This window comes from Gasterosteus aculeatus, chromosome 4, assembly GCF_964276395.1.
Source record: "Gasterosteus aculeatus chromosome 4, fGasAcu3.hap1.1, whole genome shotgun sequence".
Classification (NCBI taxonomy): domain Eukaryota; kingdom Metazoa; phylum Chordata; class Actinopteri; order Perciformes; family Gasterosteidae; genus Gasterosteus; species Gasterosteus aculeatus.
In genome coordinates this window covers 16,150-32,825 of record NC_135691.1, presented here as the reverse complement: position 1 = coordinate 32,825, position 16,676 = coordinate 16,150, and the positions used below count along the sequence as shown (strand labels likewise).

The 16,676-nt window shown below is 43.6% G+C and overlaps 1 protein-coding gene across 2 annotated transcripts; it reads left to right on the top strand.

The window, feature by feature from the left end:
* The first annotated feature begins 2,617 nt into the window (after window positions 1-2,617).
* rnf130 (ring finger protein 130) lies at window positions 2,618-16,431 on the top strand. Of its 2 annotated transcripts, XM_078101629.1 has the most exons (10): window positions 2,627-2,833; window positions 2,932-3,064; window positions 3,581-3,866; window positions 6,666-6,857; window positions 9,307-9,557; window positions 10,815-10,886; window positions 11,627-11,709; window positions 11,828-11,924; window positions 12,025-12,211; window positions 14,358-16,431. In XM_078101629.1, the coding sequence occupies exons 3-10, from the start codon at window positions 3,611-3,613 to the stop codon at window positions 14,468-14,470; spliced, it is 1,251 nt and encodes a 416-aa protein (XP_077957755.1). In that variant the 5' UTR covers window positions 2,627-2,833; window positions 2,932-3,064; window positions 3,581-3,610; the 3' UTR covers window positions 14,471-16,431. The 2 variants fall into 2 exon arrangements, with proteins under 2 accessions (XP_040030293.2, XP_077957755.1); XM_040174359.2 differs by lacking the exon at window positions 2,932-3,064 and having other exon boundaries at window positions 2,618-2,833.
* The last annotated feature ends 245 nt before the right edge of the window (window positions 16,432-16,676 follow it).

Genomic DNA, 16,676 nt, shown 5'->3' with positions numbered 1-16,676 from the left:
AATACCAATGTTTTGAAAAGGATGCAGGCAGCCACTGCTAGCCAGTGAAGGGAGAGGACTGGTAACCAGTGAAGGGGAGGACTGGTAACCAGTGAAGGAGAGGACTGGTAACCAGTGAAGGGAGAGGACTGGTAACCAGTGAAGGGAGAGGACTGGTAACCAGTGAAGGGGAGGACTGGTAACCAGTGAAGGGAGAGGACTGGTAACCAGTGAAGGGAGAGGACTGGTAACCAGTGAAGGGGAGGACTGGTAACCAGTGAAGGGAGAGGACTGGTAACCAGTGAAGGGAGAGGACTGGTAACCAGTGAAGGGGAGGACTGGATGAGCTGCGGAGGTCGGATGGGCCGGCAGGTAGACCTGCTAGGAGGGTTAGAAAAGTCAAGGCGTGAGATGACTAGACCCTTATCATTGCATTACATTACAGGTCAAGTGCATTCAATGTTGTGCAGCAAGAACCTACAGGAATGTGTTGTTGCAATGAGGGAAAGTTGTGTTGTCGAGTACACACAACACTGTAACTATCCACACATGTGAGTATATGTTAAAGTGGAATTCAAACAATTATCTCTGAACACAATTTCTTTGTTTACACCGTAAAACTCTTCTGGGCCCTTTTCCTCATACGTGGTCGATCAAATGTCCCATTATCCAGCTCAAATTAACGAGATGATTGACATCGGGCTATCTCGGTTCCTCAAAGGCGGATCGGCGCTCAAACCGTCTCGTTAGATTGAACCACATGTCAGTCATCAGGATAATCGCGCGTGCGCGTCCTACGTTAGAAGGCGGAAGAGTCGATCACTGAAATGAGGATTACAAACAGTAAAACGGCAAATAAACTCAAGATGGAGCGTCTTTTTTCTCTCCGCTGACGAGCAGGAGATGATCATGAACACATATGATGAGATAATATGTGTATTTGAATTATTTCTGTCGGATGAATGAGGGGGGCCACAAGCCCAATAAAGTATCGCAGACAAGGTAAATGCTTAAGTGTTGGGAACATTTATAGACTCATTTAAGTGCCTCATCACTCTAATCAACCAGATTATATTTATTTAAATGTGCCTGCCGGTAGTGGGCTTCATGGATGCATCATCATCCAATAAGATGTTGCTGACGAAAATAATGATCTCAACTCTTTCAAAATAAGTAGATAAAAACAAGTCCAAAGAGTCTAATTGATACGAACGAATAGTTATGAGGACATGTACTGTATGCGATTATGTATCATATGTATGTAAATAGAGTTTTATTATGTGTGTGTGTGTGTGTGTGTGTGTGAATCTGTGTGTGGGCGAATCAGAATATATATATATTATAAATAATCAGACATTTAATCAATTCAAGCAGTGGAACATGGAACATCCAGAAGTTTATTAAGCACCAAATAAACAGAACTTTACGAAGAGCACGACATGCAGCGGCTTTCCAGATGTTCTCTGCATCGTAACACTGTACATGTACAATACGAGAAACAGTGTATGAGACAGTGTGAGACAGAGTGTGAGAGACAGTGTGAGAGACAGTGTGTGAGACAGTGTGAGAGACAGTGTGTGAGACAGTGTGAGAGACAGTGTGAGAGAGTGTGTGAGAGAGTGTGAGAGACAGTGTGTGAGACAGTGTGAGAGACAGTGTGAGAGACAGTGTGAGAGACAGTGTGTGAGACAGTGTGAGAGACAGTGTGTGAGACAGTGTGAGAGACAGTGTGAGAGAGTGTGAGAGACAGCATGTGAGACAGTGGGACTCTATGAGAGAGTGTTTGAGACAGTCTGTGGGACAGTCGGTTGTGGCATGTGGTGGTCATGAGTTCGGTAAAGTTAGCAAGATATTTACACATTCAGACTTCACAGTTCAACAGCTCGTCAGTGAAACGTTGTTAAAACACAAAGGACACCTCGCTGTAGCCGCATTGATGTCGACAACCAGCGACAACCCTAATTAACATCATTTTCAGCAATACGGACCAGTGTGCCTGGTCCGCCTGTGAGACGAGAGACTCCACTATTATGAATGGTAGCACATAAAGCATGTGATATGTCCATGGGATTGTTCTTGTTGTAAACACAGTTTTCTTTTGCTAATTTGAATTAGTTAAATCTAATGCAATGTAGTGCCATTACATTTTGTTTCACGACCGCGATCACGTATCCTATTTAATTTCCAGAAACGAGAATATTGGTTAAGGTGCACTTTTATGAATTAATATACGCACAATATCTTATATTAACTAATGATTCTTCTAAAAGTATGTGTCCCAGCGGCCATTATTCTGCTATCATTGGTTTGGTCAAACTAGTGCTACTGTAAACCTACACTCAACGGCCACTTTAGTAGGTACACCTTGCTACTAAAAACGTGGACCCCCTTTGCCTAATTCTTTGTGTTTGTAAAGAAGAAACAAGATGGCCAACTTAAATTAAAAAAATAGCGTTGTAATATTTAGATTTGAGTAAAAACATTAATTAGCAGTGTTTAGCTGGTTATTGATGATTAATAATCCCCATGCTGTGACGATTGACAGTGGATGAGCGCTCGTCAGGTATCGCGACAGTTGATCCAAATCTCAGGTACCTAAACATGAAGGTATCGTACACGCGGCCTGTCTGCCGCCTCCCCCTGCCTGGCTCTGCGCATGCGCACTACGGACCGAAGCGAGAAACGGACACGGGGATCGAGCTTCCGCACCGTCCAAACAGCTGGAACAGAACCGGGGGAAAAAACGTTACCACTGCAGGGTCTGACGACCTCGAGCCCACCGGGCCCTTGTAGACCTTCACCGGGAGGACGGCGGTGCGCCGGCGGGAGCTGCGTGTCTGTCCGCCTGCAGACGGTAAGACAAAGCGGCTACCGACACGGATCCCAGCACCGAGCCACGGGCCCGGACTTCATTTCAGCAGGTATTTAACGGCACGGGCTTGTAACCACCAGGATTTCAGTCCCGAGGACATGGAGGCGTGAAGGTCTAGATGTCGACCTGGTGATGATGCTCCACGATCGGACAAACGCACGGACACTCCTGTCTGTCCTGTGCCCGACTATCTGATCCAGGGCAGTGCTCGGTGTAAGGACATGCTGGGACCGACACAAATAGAAGACCGAATGGAAGAACTAGCAGAGACAACTGGAGGGGACATTCGCGGGATATACATCGGGACATTAAGAGAACATCTTAATTAGTTAATAGGACACCTAGGTGGCACGCATAGACATATAGAGCAGAGGTCCCCAAACAACACTACTTGGTCCCAGGCCGCAGGGAAAGACATTTTTATTTATTTTTTGTTTTATTTTTTTCAGAAAAATATTTTATTTTGAAAAATGACCGGATCCCAATTACATCTTGGCATATTTCCGAAGCGCTTAGGGTCAGCCCAGCGACCCCCCCCCCCTCAACCCCAACCCCAACAAAAACAGTTGGGGATCTCTGATCTCACACAGACAGCGACAGGAAACACGTAGACACTAAGAGGAATTAACAATATGAAGACACAAATCTCCTTTAGAGACATTTTGATATTACAATAATACATTTTGAAAAAAAAATAGTTGTCTAAGTCTGAGTTCTGTTTTTCTGTAGGTTTGGATGTGACACGACTGAGAGGACGACATGATGTCCCCCTGGTGGACCCGTTTGTCCGCCTTGTTGGTCCTGATCCTGGTTCTGACCCGCTCAGTGGCAGCTGCCCGCTCTGACAGAAACATAGTGTCAGAGGAGTATGTGGGCGCCACGGTAAACGCCACGGTGATGGACGGGCGGGGAAACGTTCTCCACATGATGAGCAGCGATGAGGGGACGTATGGACAGAACTCGCCTAAGGTGGACACCAGGGGAGTGGTCATCACACCTGCCCAGCACCACGGAGGTACTGACATTACACCTGAGGTCACACAAAACCTGAGGTCACTTCAATTCATTTTATTTTAAATAACCCAAAATCTCAAATTACAAATTTGCCGCAGAGGGCTTTACAGTTGGTCGCCTGTCCCAAAAAACAACAAAAAACTCGCCAAGAAATGAAAAGCCCTTCGATGGGGAAAAGAGGAGGAAACCTTAGTGAGAACGACAGAGGAGGAACCCTCTCCTGAGATGGACAGACTGCAATGACTTATTTTCTATTTCATTTCACGACAGGACCACTGCAGGACCACCACCGTCAGATAGAACCACCACCCACAGACGCCTGGGGGGAGGGAAAGCACAAAGACTTTAGGAAAGAAGCAAAGTTGGTAATGTTGGTTTATGATGACCGAATGGTAATATGATTACAATTTTGAATACCAATGATATCAGCAGCAGTTGACAGCAGGACCACGGGTCCAGATAGAACCATGATAGAACCTGTGAGGCGAGAAAGCACAAATACTCCATGGAAGAAAGAAAATGGGTAAAATGGGTGCATTCATGTTGACAGTAATAGTCGTGGGAATAATGATGGTGTTATAAACGGCAGCTGTCAGCGGGGCCCTGGCAGGAAGCACCGTGACCCAGGGAAACCCGTGAGGAGAGAGCACAAAAGCTCTGGGTAAGAAGGTGAACTAGTGATTGGCATTAATGAGAAGTGAATTATTATAGAACGAGAGCGACCGAGGAGCTGGTGTGTCCTAAGAAGTCCCCCACCAGTCTAGGCCTACAGGGCCCTAACTATGAGTGTTATCCCCCCGGACTGAAAGTGGACTAAAGAGGAGCTCGATAACTGAAGGTTCTGGCTCCATCATACTTTGAAAGACTCTATGGCTGGATTCAAATTGTCAAAAAATGACCTCCTAACCACTATTCCTTGACCTCTGTGGAAGAACATCACAGGGTCAAGGAAAGGTGGTTAGGAGAGTCCATGAGGAGTTAGGAAAAGACAACCGCGGTGTTTAGGGAATCCGACTCCACTTCCATTGAGCTGCGTAGTTGTGATGGACGAAGACGCATGTTACTGATGTCAGTCTGCAGCGGCTACAAAGAAGGCCTTCATGTGTTGTTACACATGTTGTTAACCATGATTAATAGTGTTTTACTTGTTACTTTTTATATTTATATGAATTATCTATTAGCAGAAATGAAGCATATATTACATAACACAAGTAATTTATATAAAGACTATATTTCATTGTTATTATTGTATTATTAGTAGTATACTGTTTGTAGAACTATGGTCAGGGTCTGTAGCATATGTGAACGTATATTTCTAGTTGAAGCATAGTGTGTATATATTATATACATATAGTAGTATATACAGTATCTGTAGAACAGATACTCGGGGACCAGGCTGAAGGTTGATGCATCTGTATTATATGTAATATGTTATTGAGTATTATATATAGTTTATGAAGTGATTAATAAAGCAGTACTTATAGTTTATGTGGTATTTAATGAAGTAGTATGTGCAGTATATGTAGTACTGATACTCCGGGACAATGCTGAAGGTTGAGGCCCTTTTATTTTATGTAGTATTTTGGGAGTAGTGTGTATAGTTATTGTAGTAGTTAATGGAATGATATTTATAGTTAGAGTAGTTTATTTATCTGTAGTAATGATACTCAGGCTGAAGGTCGAGGCGTCTCTATTATATGTAGCAGTTAATGGAGTATTCTACATAGTTTATGGAGTAGTTAATGGAGTAGTATTTATAGTTGATGGGGTAGTTCATGAAGTAGTATATGCAGTATCTGTAGTAATGATACTCAGGCTGAAGGTCGAGGCGTCTGTATAATATGTAGCAGTTAATGGAGTATTATACATAGTTTATGGAGTAGTTAATGGAGTAGTATTTATAGTTGATGGGGTAGTTCATGAAGTAGTATATGCAGTATCTGTAGTAATGATACTCAGGCTGAAGGTCGGGGCGTCTCAGGTCACATTACAGTCAGACTGAAGGACACTGCAGCATCCAGCTCTGATCTTTGGTACCAATGATAGTGTTCATGTACATATCGGATGTATATGGTGTATATACCTTTCACATGGTATGTATACATGGTAACAATATATATACATCTCTCCATGTGAATGTTTCACTTCAACAGAACATAGGATCATTGTATGAATATTCAGACTCCTGACTCTCGCACCTTTTTCTGATGAATCTATTGTTTTATAAGCAGAAACTTTTATGTCAACATAATGTAAAAAGACAACGTTACACCCTTTGGTAACCACTCTGCTGGCAGTGATGATGCAGCATAATGATCAATAAGTTAACCGAAATGTCATTTCAGTGTCAACATAAAAAGTATTACATATAGTACATATAGTAACAGAATGTAAAACATACATATTCAAATATCACAAAATATTTTTTGTAATTAAATATTAGAACTGTAAAAATCACGATATTGAGAAACAGCTGTAAAAATGGCAGAACGGCCCTTTTAAAATGATGTTATCTCTGTAACAAAGCTGTAATTAATACCATAACAGAATGTCCCTGCAGTGGTCATGTCGTACACCCTGTTTACTACTCAATTATTTGAATCATTTCTGTTATAGGACTTGAACATATTCTACATCTTTTACGTTGTTCATTCTGTACACATGAGTTTATTTGGGACAGACAATGTTGCGTGTGTACAGACTGTAAAAGCGTCTGAGGCAAATTTGTGCTATGCGATTTTGGTCTCTACAAACTAAAATGAATTGAATTATAACCATGGTAACGCTCTTGTTTCCTCAGTGGCGGACCGGCAGGGCTGTGACCCCGGCACCCGTTTCCTGGTCCCTCCTCGGAACGCCCACTGGGTGGCGCTGCTGCAGAGAGGAAACTGCACCTTTAGGGAGAAGATTCTGAAGGCAGCCGCCTACAACGCCACAGCAGTCCTCATTTACAACAACTCCACCGACAAGACGGTCAAGATGGGACACGAAGGTCCGAGAGTTTGACTGTCAGAGTACCTGAGCAGGCAGAGAACAGAGTACCTGACTATGTAGAGAACAGAGTACCTGACTATGTGGAGAACAGAGTACCTGACTATGTAGAGAACAGAGTACCTGACTATGTAGAGAACAGAGTACCTGAGCAGGCAGAGAACAGAGTACCTGAGCAGGTAGAGAACCGAGTACCTGAGCAGGTAGAGAACCGAGTACCTGAGCAGGCAGAGAACAGAGTACCCGAGCAGGCAGAGAACAGAGTACCTGACTATGTAGAGAACAGAGTACCTGAGCAGGCAGAGAACAGAGTACCTGACTATGTAGAGAACAGAGTACCTGAGCAGGCAGAGAACAGAGTACCTGAGCAGGCAGAGAACAGAGTACCTGAGCAGGCAGAGAACAGAGTACCTGAGCAGGCAGAGAACAGAGTACCTGAGCAGGCAGAGAACAGAGTACCTGACTATGTAGAGAACAGAGTACCTGAGCAGGCAGAGAACAGAGTACCTGAGCAGGTAGAGAACCGAGTACCTGAGCAGGTAGAGAACCGAGTACCTGAGCAGGCAGAGAACAGAGTACCTGAGCAGGCAGAGAACAGAGTACCTGACTATGTAGAGAACAGAGTACCTGAGCAGGCAGAGAACAGAGTACCTGACTATGTAGAGAACAGAGTACCTGAGCAGGCAGAGAACAGAGTACCTGAGCAGGCAGAGAACAGAGTACCTGAGCAGGCAGAGAACAGAGTACCCGAGCAGGCAGAGAACAGAGTACCTGACTATGTAGAGAACAGAGTACCTGACTATGTAGAGAACCGAGTACCTGAGCAGGTAGAGAACCGAGTACCCGAGCAGGCAGAGAACAGAGTACCCGAGCAGGCAGAGAACAGAGTACCCGAGCAGGCAGAGAACAGAGTACCTGAGCAGGCAGAGAACAGCGTACCCGAGCAGGCAGAGAACAGAGTACCTGACTATGTAGAGAACAGAGTACCTGACTATGTAGAGAACAGAGTACCTGACTATGTAGAGAACAGAGTACCTGACTAGGCAGAGAACAGAGTACCTGACTATGTAGAGAACAGAGTACCTGAGCAGGCAGAGAACAGAGTACCTGACTAGGCAGAGAACAGAGTACCCGAGCAGGCAGAGAACAGAGTACCTGAGCAGGTAGAGAACAGAGTACCTGACTATGTAGAGAACAGAGTACCTGAGCAGGCAGAGAACAGAGTACCTGACTATGTAGAGAACAGAGTACCTGACTATGTAGAGAACAGAGTACCTGACTAGGCAGAGAAGAGAGTACCTGAGCAGGCAGAGAACAGAGTACCTGACTATGTAGAGAACAGAGTACCTGAGCAGGCAGAGAACAGAGTACCTGAGCAGGCAGAGAACAGAGTACCTGACTATGTAGAGAACAGAGTACCTGAGCAGGCAGAGAACAGAGTACCTGAGCAGGCAGAGAACAGAGTACCTGAGCAGGCAGAGAACAGAGTACCTGACTATGTAGAGAACAGAGTACCTGAGCAGGCAGAGAACAGAGTACCTGAGCAGGCAGAGAACCGAGTACCTGAGCAGGTAGAGAACCGAGTACCTGAGCAGGCAGAGAACAGAGTACCCGAGCAGGCAGAGAACAGAGTACCTGACTATGTAGAGAACAGAGTACCTGAGCAGGCAGAGAACAGAGTACCTGACTATGTAGAGAACAGAGTACCTGAGCAGGCAGAGAACAGAGTACCTGAGCAGGCAGAGAACAGAGTACCTGAGCAGGCAGAGAACAGAGTACCCGAGCAGGCAGAGAACAGAGTACCTGACTATGTAGAGAACAGAGTACCTGACTATGTAGAGAACAGAGTACCTGAGCAGGTAGAGAACAGAGTACCTGAGCAGGTAGAGAACCGAGTACCCGAGCAGGCAGAGAACAGCGTACCCGAGCAGGCAGAGAACAGAGTACCTGACTATGTAGAGAACAGAGTACCTGACTATGTAGAGAACAGAGTACCTGACTAGGCAGAGAAGAGAGTACCTGACTAGGCAGAGAAGAGAGTACCTGACTAGGCAGAGAACAGAGTACCCGAGCAGGCAGAGAACAGAGTACCTGAGCAGGTAGAGAACAGAGTACCTGACTATGTAGAGAACAGAGTACCTGAGCAGGCAGAGAACAGAGTACCTGACTATGTAGAGAACAGAGTACCGGACTATGTAGAGAACAGAGTACCTGACTAGGCAGAGAAGAGAGTACCTGACTAGGCAGAGAACAGAGTACCTGACTAGGCAGAGAAGAGAGTACCTGACTAGGCAGAGAACAGAGTACCTGACTAGGCAGAGAAGAGAGTACCTGAGGAGGTAGAGAACACAGTACCTACATCGCAGTACAGTGTATTACTGTTATACCACAGTACAGTGTACTGTATTATTCAGTCTTTACTGGTTCTGTTACTGGTTCTGTCCGTACAGGTACTGGTGACACAGTGGCCGTGATGATCACAGAGGCGTATGGTAAAGAAATCCTGGCACACCTGGAGAGGAACCTGACGGTCGTGGTCTCTGTGGTGGTGGGTCAACGTGGTCCCACCAAAAACATCAACCGAGGATCTCTGGTGTTCGTCTCCATCTCCTTCATCGTCCTGATGATAATTTCCTCAGCCTGGCTCATTTTCTATTTCATCCAGAAGATCCGCTACACCAGTGCCCGTGACCGCAGCCAGGTAACACACTAACATACCGCTAACATAATGTTTACAAGCTAACACACCGCTAACAAACTCAAAACAGCCATAATGTGCTATAACAACTATAATAAACACCGAGCTAACGTAATATAACACCGCTAACAAGTTTAAAACATGGCTAACATGTAAAACACGTCTGATGAGCTTAAAACAGCGCTAACGTAGTATAACGCCGCTAACAAGCTGAAAACTGAGCTGAAATACTAGACGAGGATTTAAAAAGAGCTAACATGTACAATACCTCTAACGGGCTTAATACAGCTAATGTAGCTTTGCACCGCAAAATATCTTAACATGCTATAACACCTCTATTAAGCTTAAAACATAGCCAACATGCTATAACACCCCTATTAAGCTTAAAACATAGCCAACATGCTATAACACCTCTATTAAGCTTAAAACATAGCCAACATGCTATAACACCGCTATACCTCCATCACCGTTGATGTAGGAGCTACAGCCAGGACTTGTTTGCCTCCAGTACTCTGAGGCGGGCAAGAAAGATTGTAGCCGACCCCTCTCACCCCGGGCACAAACCTTTTGAGCCCCTTCCCTCTGACAGGAGGCTGCGGTCCATCAGGACCAAGACTTCTCGCCACAGAAACAGTTTCTTCCGGTCATCAGTTGGTGTCATGAACCATGTCTGAGTCCCCCATTGAACCAGACACTACATCTCCAGGACATTTGCACAGTGGTCACCATGGAAACATATGTACATACATACGTGTTTTAACGAACTTATGTTTATATTTTTTTAATGTTGCTTGTATATTTTACTTTATCTTATTTGATTCTATTTTACATCACACCAATCATCAAGAAAATTCCTCTATGCTCAACATATTTGGCAATAAATGGCTTCTGATTATAATTCTGAAAACAGAGCTAACATGCTATAACACCCTCCTCTGTTTCTACCTCCTTTTGCTCAGATGAATCCTAAATATTTTATGAGATTTATCTCCCCACCTCCCCGAGTAATATTACCTCTCAGGACCCCCTCCTCCTCGCCATCTGCTGCAAAACAACCTTCACCTCACCTCCTGCTTTCTGTCGAGAGTCAGAGTACTATAGTACAGTGGACCTACAGACTGTACTAGTATTCAGAGTACTGTAGTACTGTGGACCTACAGACTGTCGTAGTATTGAGACTGGTGTAGTACATGTTATACACTTACATGTATGTACTGCATGTTCTGTTGGACACACGTGTCCTCGCTCTCTGTCTTTCAGCGTCGTCTTGGTGATGCAGCGAAGAAAGCCATTGGGAAATTGACAACTAGGACGGTCAAGAAAGGAGACAAGGTAAAGACATCTGTCCCTTCCATTCTTCTTCTGGGTGCTGAATGAATGTCTTCACTCTTAATCAGAAAGGGATCAGTCGAGAGACAAAGCGATCTCAACATCACGCTACATAGCAGCATTTAAGGGATGGGACCCGGGTTGGATACATGGTGGACAGTAGGACACAGATTGTTTTCTTGACCCCCCGCTGGCAGAGACAACAGAAAGGTCAGAAGTCACAGGGTGGTAAGGGGAAATCAAGGGAGAGATGAATCAGAACTGACAAGGAAACAGCTGTTAGCAGACAGACAAATCATGTTTCAGTTAACAGTTGTAGTAATAACGCAGCTAGTTAAAACTCCAACTAGTAAATCAATTAAGCAGTCAAAACAGACTCTACATGTCAGTGACTTTACACCACCACAGAGGGGGTCATAGTTTACAAGCTGAGAAAAGGGTGAGCACCCCTGCTCTACACCACCACAGTGACTCTAACTGACCTTTTAACCTCTATTCCTAACCACAATTACTTGACCTCTGTGGAGAAAGTGTATGACTCAGTCATACACGTGTCCCAAGGAATCTGCCTCCTCTTCCACTGAGCTACGCAGTTGTGATGGACGGAGACGCATGTTGGTGACGTCAGTCTGCAGCGGCTACAAAGAAGCATCTCAGATGCTTCATGTTTACATTTTTTGAAAAGCCTGAGGATGTTGATGTGACGTCAGATGGTCATGTGAGTTTCTCTGTGTCTGTTGCAGGAAACCGATCCGGACTTCAACCACTGTGCGGTGTGCATTGAAGCGTACCAGCTAAACGATGTGGTTCGCATTCTGCCCTGCAAGTGAGTCTGAAAACACTCTGGAGCTCACCTTGTGCTGCCAGTTTCCCATGCATTTTTAATATGTTTGAGATCCACTCAGTCCTGGTAATTCTGATGCTTTGATGAACCGTGTCTACAGACATGTCTTCCATAAGGTGTGTGTGGACCCCTGGCTGAACGAACACTGCACCTGTCCCATGTGCAAACTCAACATCCTTAAAGCTCTTGGCATCATGGTGAGTCATTACGGACATAAACATACCAGTGACATTAATCGTTGTCTCCTCTGTATCCTCTCCTTTTCTATTTCCTCACCTTTGTCTCCTCTGTTCTCAGACCACCCTCCCATGCGTGGACAGCGTGGTGTTGGATGTGGAGCGCCTGGGTGTCGGTCAGGCGTCTGGAGGCCAAAGGGTGTCGCTGGGCGAAAGCAACCAGCCGTCCATTAGCCTAGAGCCGCTCAGCCTCCCTCACTCTGAGGCCACTCCCAGAACACCTGCAGACATCACCATCGCTGTGACCAGTAAGACACAGGACCACTTACACAATAACCATAAAAAGTGCTTACTGTTGAGCGACAAATCAAATTGAATGATCCATTTACACTGACATCCATACTTTACTTTTGCTGCACTCTTTTCTCTTTTTAGAGAGCGTCATTTGTTCCTCATTTTTCTCACCCGTGCCTTTCTCCCACTTTCTCCGTCTCACTCGTCTTTTTTCCTTCTACAGTCTTTTTATTTGTAATTTGCCGCTAACTCTCTCATCTGTCCGCAGTATTAAGACGATATCATCCTGCCTGGAATGCAAAGAATCGATTGGTCGAGTAGTATCACGTGGGATGGTTTAGGTTGAATGCCATCGTTGTGTGCTTTAAGCCACTACCGCAAAGAGGACCAAAGCTGCGCTAGTCGAAAAGTGCGCTTAAATCATAGCCGTCTTTGTTTTTGCTTTTGGTCCGGATGGGACGGCTTCTGGGTCCGGATCCGGACCGCGGTCCGCTAGTTAGACCTCTGTTGTAGAGCAACCTTTATACTTTACTATGTTGTTAAACAGCTTTACAATGTTATAGAAGAGTTTTACACTGTCATCTAGCAACTTTACACTTAATTTACCAACTTCACTGTGTAATACTGTCAGTGTCTTTACTCTGGTAAAGAGAAACTCTTCGCTTTGTAATTTAACAATATTATAAAGCACTTCTCACTCTTACCATACAGGAAATGTATGCTGTCAGAAACAACTGTATTAATATGATCACCATAATACATGTTTTGACCAGTAAAAAGAACATTTTCTGCACTAGGTGTTTTTTAGGTCTTTGCCTGAAATTATTTATAAAAAACAAAAGGTTTATCTTGAATATTATTGGGGTCATGATAAAAGGGAACACCTGTGAGTGTGCTTAGATATATATCAGTGTGTGTGTGTGTGTGTGTGTGTGTATATATGTATGTATGTATGTATGTATATATACGAAATTTTCTAGGGATCATTATTGGCTCAATGGCATCCAATATTATTAACATTAGAACTTGTTGGCCTGTCCTCACCAAATGTCTAGCATGTTCCAACAGGACATTCCTGAATATTTACACACTGCGGCAGTTAATCACTAAATATTTTCACTTTTTGCCAATTTTTAAGTGTAGGGCTTTTGGTTTTATGAATGAACAAACTCCTGCGAAAATCTATACCAGTTCAATTTCAAATTTGGGCCGTATGAACCTGACCCCTTGGCGGTCAAAAGTTATTAAAATGAAGAGTTTTTGTGCATCCACCTGGGCGTGGCGTTTCGGCCATTTTGGTTGAATTTCTGGAAAATTGAAAATGTTATCACTCCAAGGTACATTCTGAAATCTGGCCTAGTCTTATTCAGGATTCTAGGCTAGTCCTTTCAGTGTTAACACGCACTGCTTTTCAAAAAATGATACCCCCACTTATTGGCAAATTTTAAAAATCACACTGTGATGTGCTACCACTAGGCAATCAATCAGATCGATCTCAAATCGGTGAAGGAAAGTCTCAAGACTTTGATTGTAGTTCACCATGAATATTGCATTGTTGCAGTGACGACACGGTCTTAGCATGAAGGATCAAGCATTTCTGTGTCTCTGTGGCAAACTCAAACTCATGAAACGTTCTGGATGTGTGATGACCGATCTGATGTGGAGTTTTGGCTTGTAAGTGGTAAATTGCCTCCTTAGCCGCCCTTACCCATCGGACATCCATATAATATATTTCTATACTAGTCATCACGCCACTTAGTGGCAACAGGAGTTTAAATGTTTGTAGCAGTCCAGCCAGTGCCCCGGTGTGCGCGAAAGAGCGAGGACCCGTCCATTGCTGCTCGCAGCTTAAATTCTGGCTTTGTAACCCAGAGTTTAAGCTTTCCAGCGGTGCATGGCATTATTATATTAGTTCATAAGTGCCTGCGACAGGGTTCGTAATAGGAGCGTTTATAACTAAAAACAAATTAGCACAGATTTAAAGAACACAAACTAACAATCTGCTTCATTGGTGGTTATTAAAAGAAAATTATAAATTGTGATGATTGATGGCTATAGCTGTTTGTTTAGAACAGGTTTTTAACACATTGTCTGTGACTTCTGTCATAATGGTGTTATTAGAACATCAATCATTTTTCATCTTTCTTTTTCTCTCTTCAGGTGGTGGTCACTTTTTCAACAGGAACTCAATGTCCCCTCGCAGTTTGGTCTGCGAGATGGAGTTACCAGACATCCAGGCCTCGCTAGACCTCTGTGATGATAACAAGTCCTGAGGCCCATCCTAATTGTTACCACCTCCCTCCACTACCCCTCCACCTGCTGATGGACGGACAGCCTTTCATGGGCACAGGTTGTGGGTTTCGCGTGAGGGACGGCGGGGGTATTGTGTGGAGGGAGAGAGGACGCGTTCCGATATAGACTACCTGGACGCACTTTATACCATCAATAATCACATTTTCTTTCCAACTCAACATGGACTCTAGACTTTCAAGGACACTTCATCAAAGTGCTTTTCTGTTTAACCTTGAAAGGTTTCTGAGCAAACCTGAAAGTTTGATGGTCCCTAGAAAACTCACATGAATCTGAAAGAAGGTATTGCGTTCTTAAAAATGATCTTCTCTATCTCTGGAAAAGTCCCTAAAAGGTTTGTCTAAGAACTTTTTTACTTCTTGAAATGGTCCAGAGGCCCCAAAAAGGTTTCTTAAAGTTCCCATGCTCCCGGAAACAAATCGTTCTTAGTTTTATTTGGTTCCTGGAAAGGTTTGTATGCACAGTCCTCAGTTCTCAGTCCTTTCCTGTACAAGTTCCCTATGCACCTAAAAATGAAGATCCCAAAAAATTCATTGGATTTAAATACTATTCTTGGAAAGGTTATTTCAGATTCTAAGGAGCTTGTTTGGTTCCCTTGAGTGCTCAAAAGGTTCATGAGGTCTTAAACATGTATTTTAGAACAAGGTTCTGTAGGTTCCTGGAAATGTTCCTCAGATCTTAAATAAGTTTAAAATGTTTCTTATTTTCTTAAGTTAAAAAAAGATACTGGCTGAGCTGATTCTTCCTGTTCATTATCAGATTGGAACCAGGACCAGTGGATGACCTGGATCCTTAACAGTGTTATCTCCCCTGTAGCATTCTAACACATGCTCCTCTGTAGAACAAAGAGCCTTAGATTTAGAGAAACGGTCCAACATCTCACCTGAGTTCCTCAGGGAGCAAACCTGGGGTCCTCTCTTCTACTGTTTGAAGCTTCCGGAGATTTGAAACTTCCCCATGTATTAAATTCTCCTGTCCTTCAGAGTCACATGAGAAGATCAGCAGCCTAGATTCGCACAAATTCTGGACCCATGGAGAAACTTCTCTATGTCAAAATAGAAAATTTACTTCCAACCACCTGAACTTTGATTTTCAGTCCACTCATATAGACCTTTAGAATATCTGGATTCCTCAAGTCTGTGGGCCAATGAGTAGAGAGTCCGATGTGGGTCACTTCCTGTACTGCCACAAGCTGTAAGCAAAACACATCTCACCTTTTAAAATATTTTAACTCCTTCCCATTCAATAATCTACTTTTCATTCAAAATACTTTTCATAGTGTGCGTGTGTGTGTGTATATATGTATATATAGTCTATATATATGAGAATGAGAGTGTCCAAACCATTGACTGGTAATGTGTATGGAGATTATTATTCTCTAGTTGATGCTAGTTGAGTCTTTTTTTCTCGTTGGGTCTCCTGGATTCATCATCAGTGTCTCATGTTAGCTGCACTTATTTAGCTTTCAGCTCTCACAACTAATACACTACGGGAAATGATAATGGACAATGTCATTGATCCGCTAACTACCCCTAAACAACATGAAGGATCTTAAAGCTGCTAACGTGAATGTGGTCCTGCCGTGTACCTATTTGCAGACAGATGTGACATCCTCAGCTGTACCGCTGCGATCCCCACTGCTGTGTTTGTGTCACCCAGAGAATCAGAGTGTCTTCGGAAGTGACGACAGCTCCTATAAGGTGTATTAAACTGCTTTTGAATTACTCAGCGTGTAATAAACTCCACTGAAGGAGCTCCATATATAAAAAGCATTATACAATCTATAACCTGACTGATCGATCAATATTATCTTCTAAGACTTTTCTGTGTCACATGGTGGTGATGATAGGGAGGATGTATGTGATACTTTCAGTTCACTGTGTCTCTTACTGCCTCAGCATTAAAGTGTCATTATTGCCTTTAACATGTCTGAATTTATTGATCCGTGTATTCAACCCAGATACAGATGTATAGATTATTTATGTGACTAAAATATAAGACAAAAAACATACTCAAGTCAACTAACCTCAGTATATTATTATAATGTACTAAATATATATTTATTGAACTTGTATGTTTTAAATGCTTATTTAATTAAAAGTTTTTTTTATAAAAAAAATGAGAGGTGCCGTATTTATTCTCACGTCGGTGACGTAATGACGCACCGTG

Bases quoted from the DNA above. Each gene is read 5' to 3' on its own strand.
- rnf130 (XM_040174359.2), top strand. From the start codon at position 3,611: ATGATGTCCCCCTGGTGGACCCGTTTGTCCGCCTTGTTGGTCCTGATC. The intron at 3,867-6,665 runs GTACTGACATTA...TTGTTTCCTCAG, and splicing joins ACCTGCCCAGCACCACGGAG to TGGCGGACCGGCAGGGCTGT. The intron at 12,212-14,357 runs GTAAGACACAGG...TTCTCTCTTCAG, and splicing joins CATCACCATCGCTGTGACCA to GTGGTGGTCACTTTTTCAAC.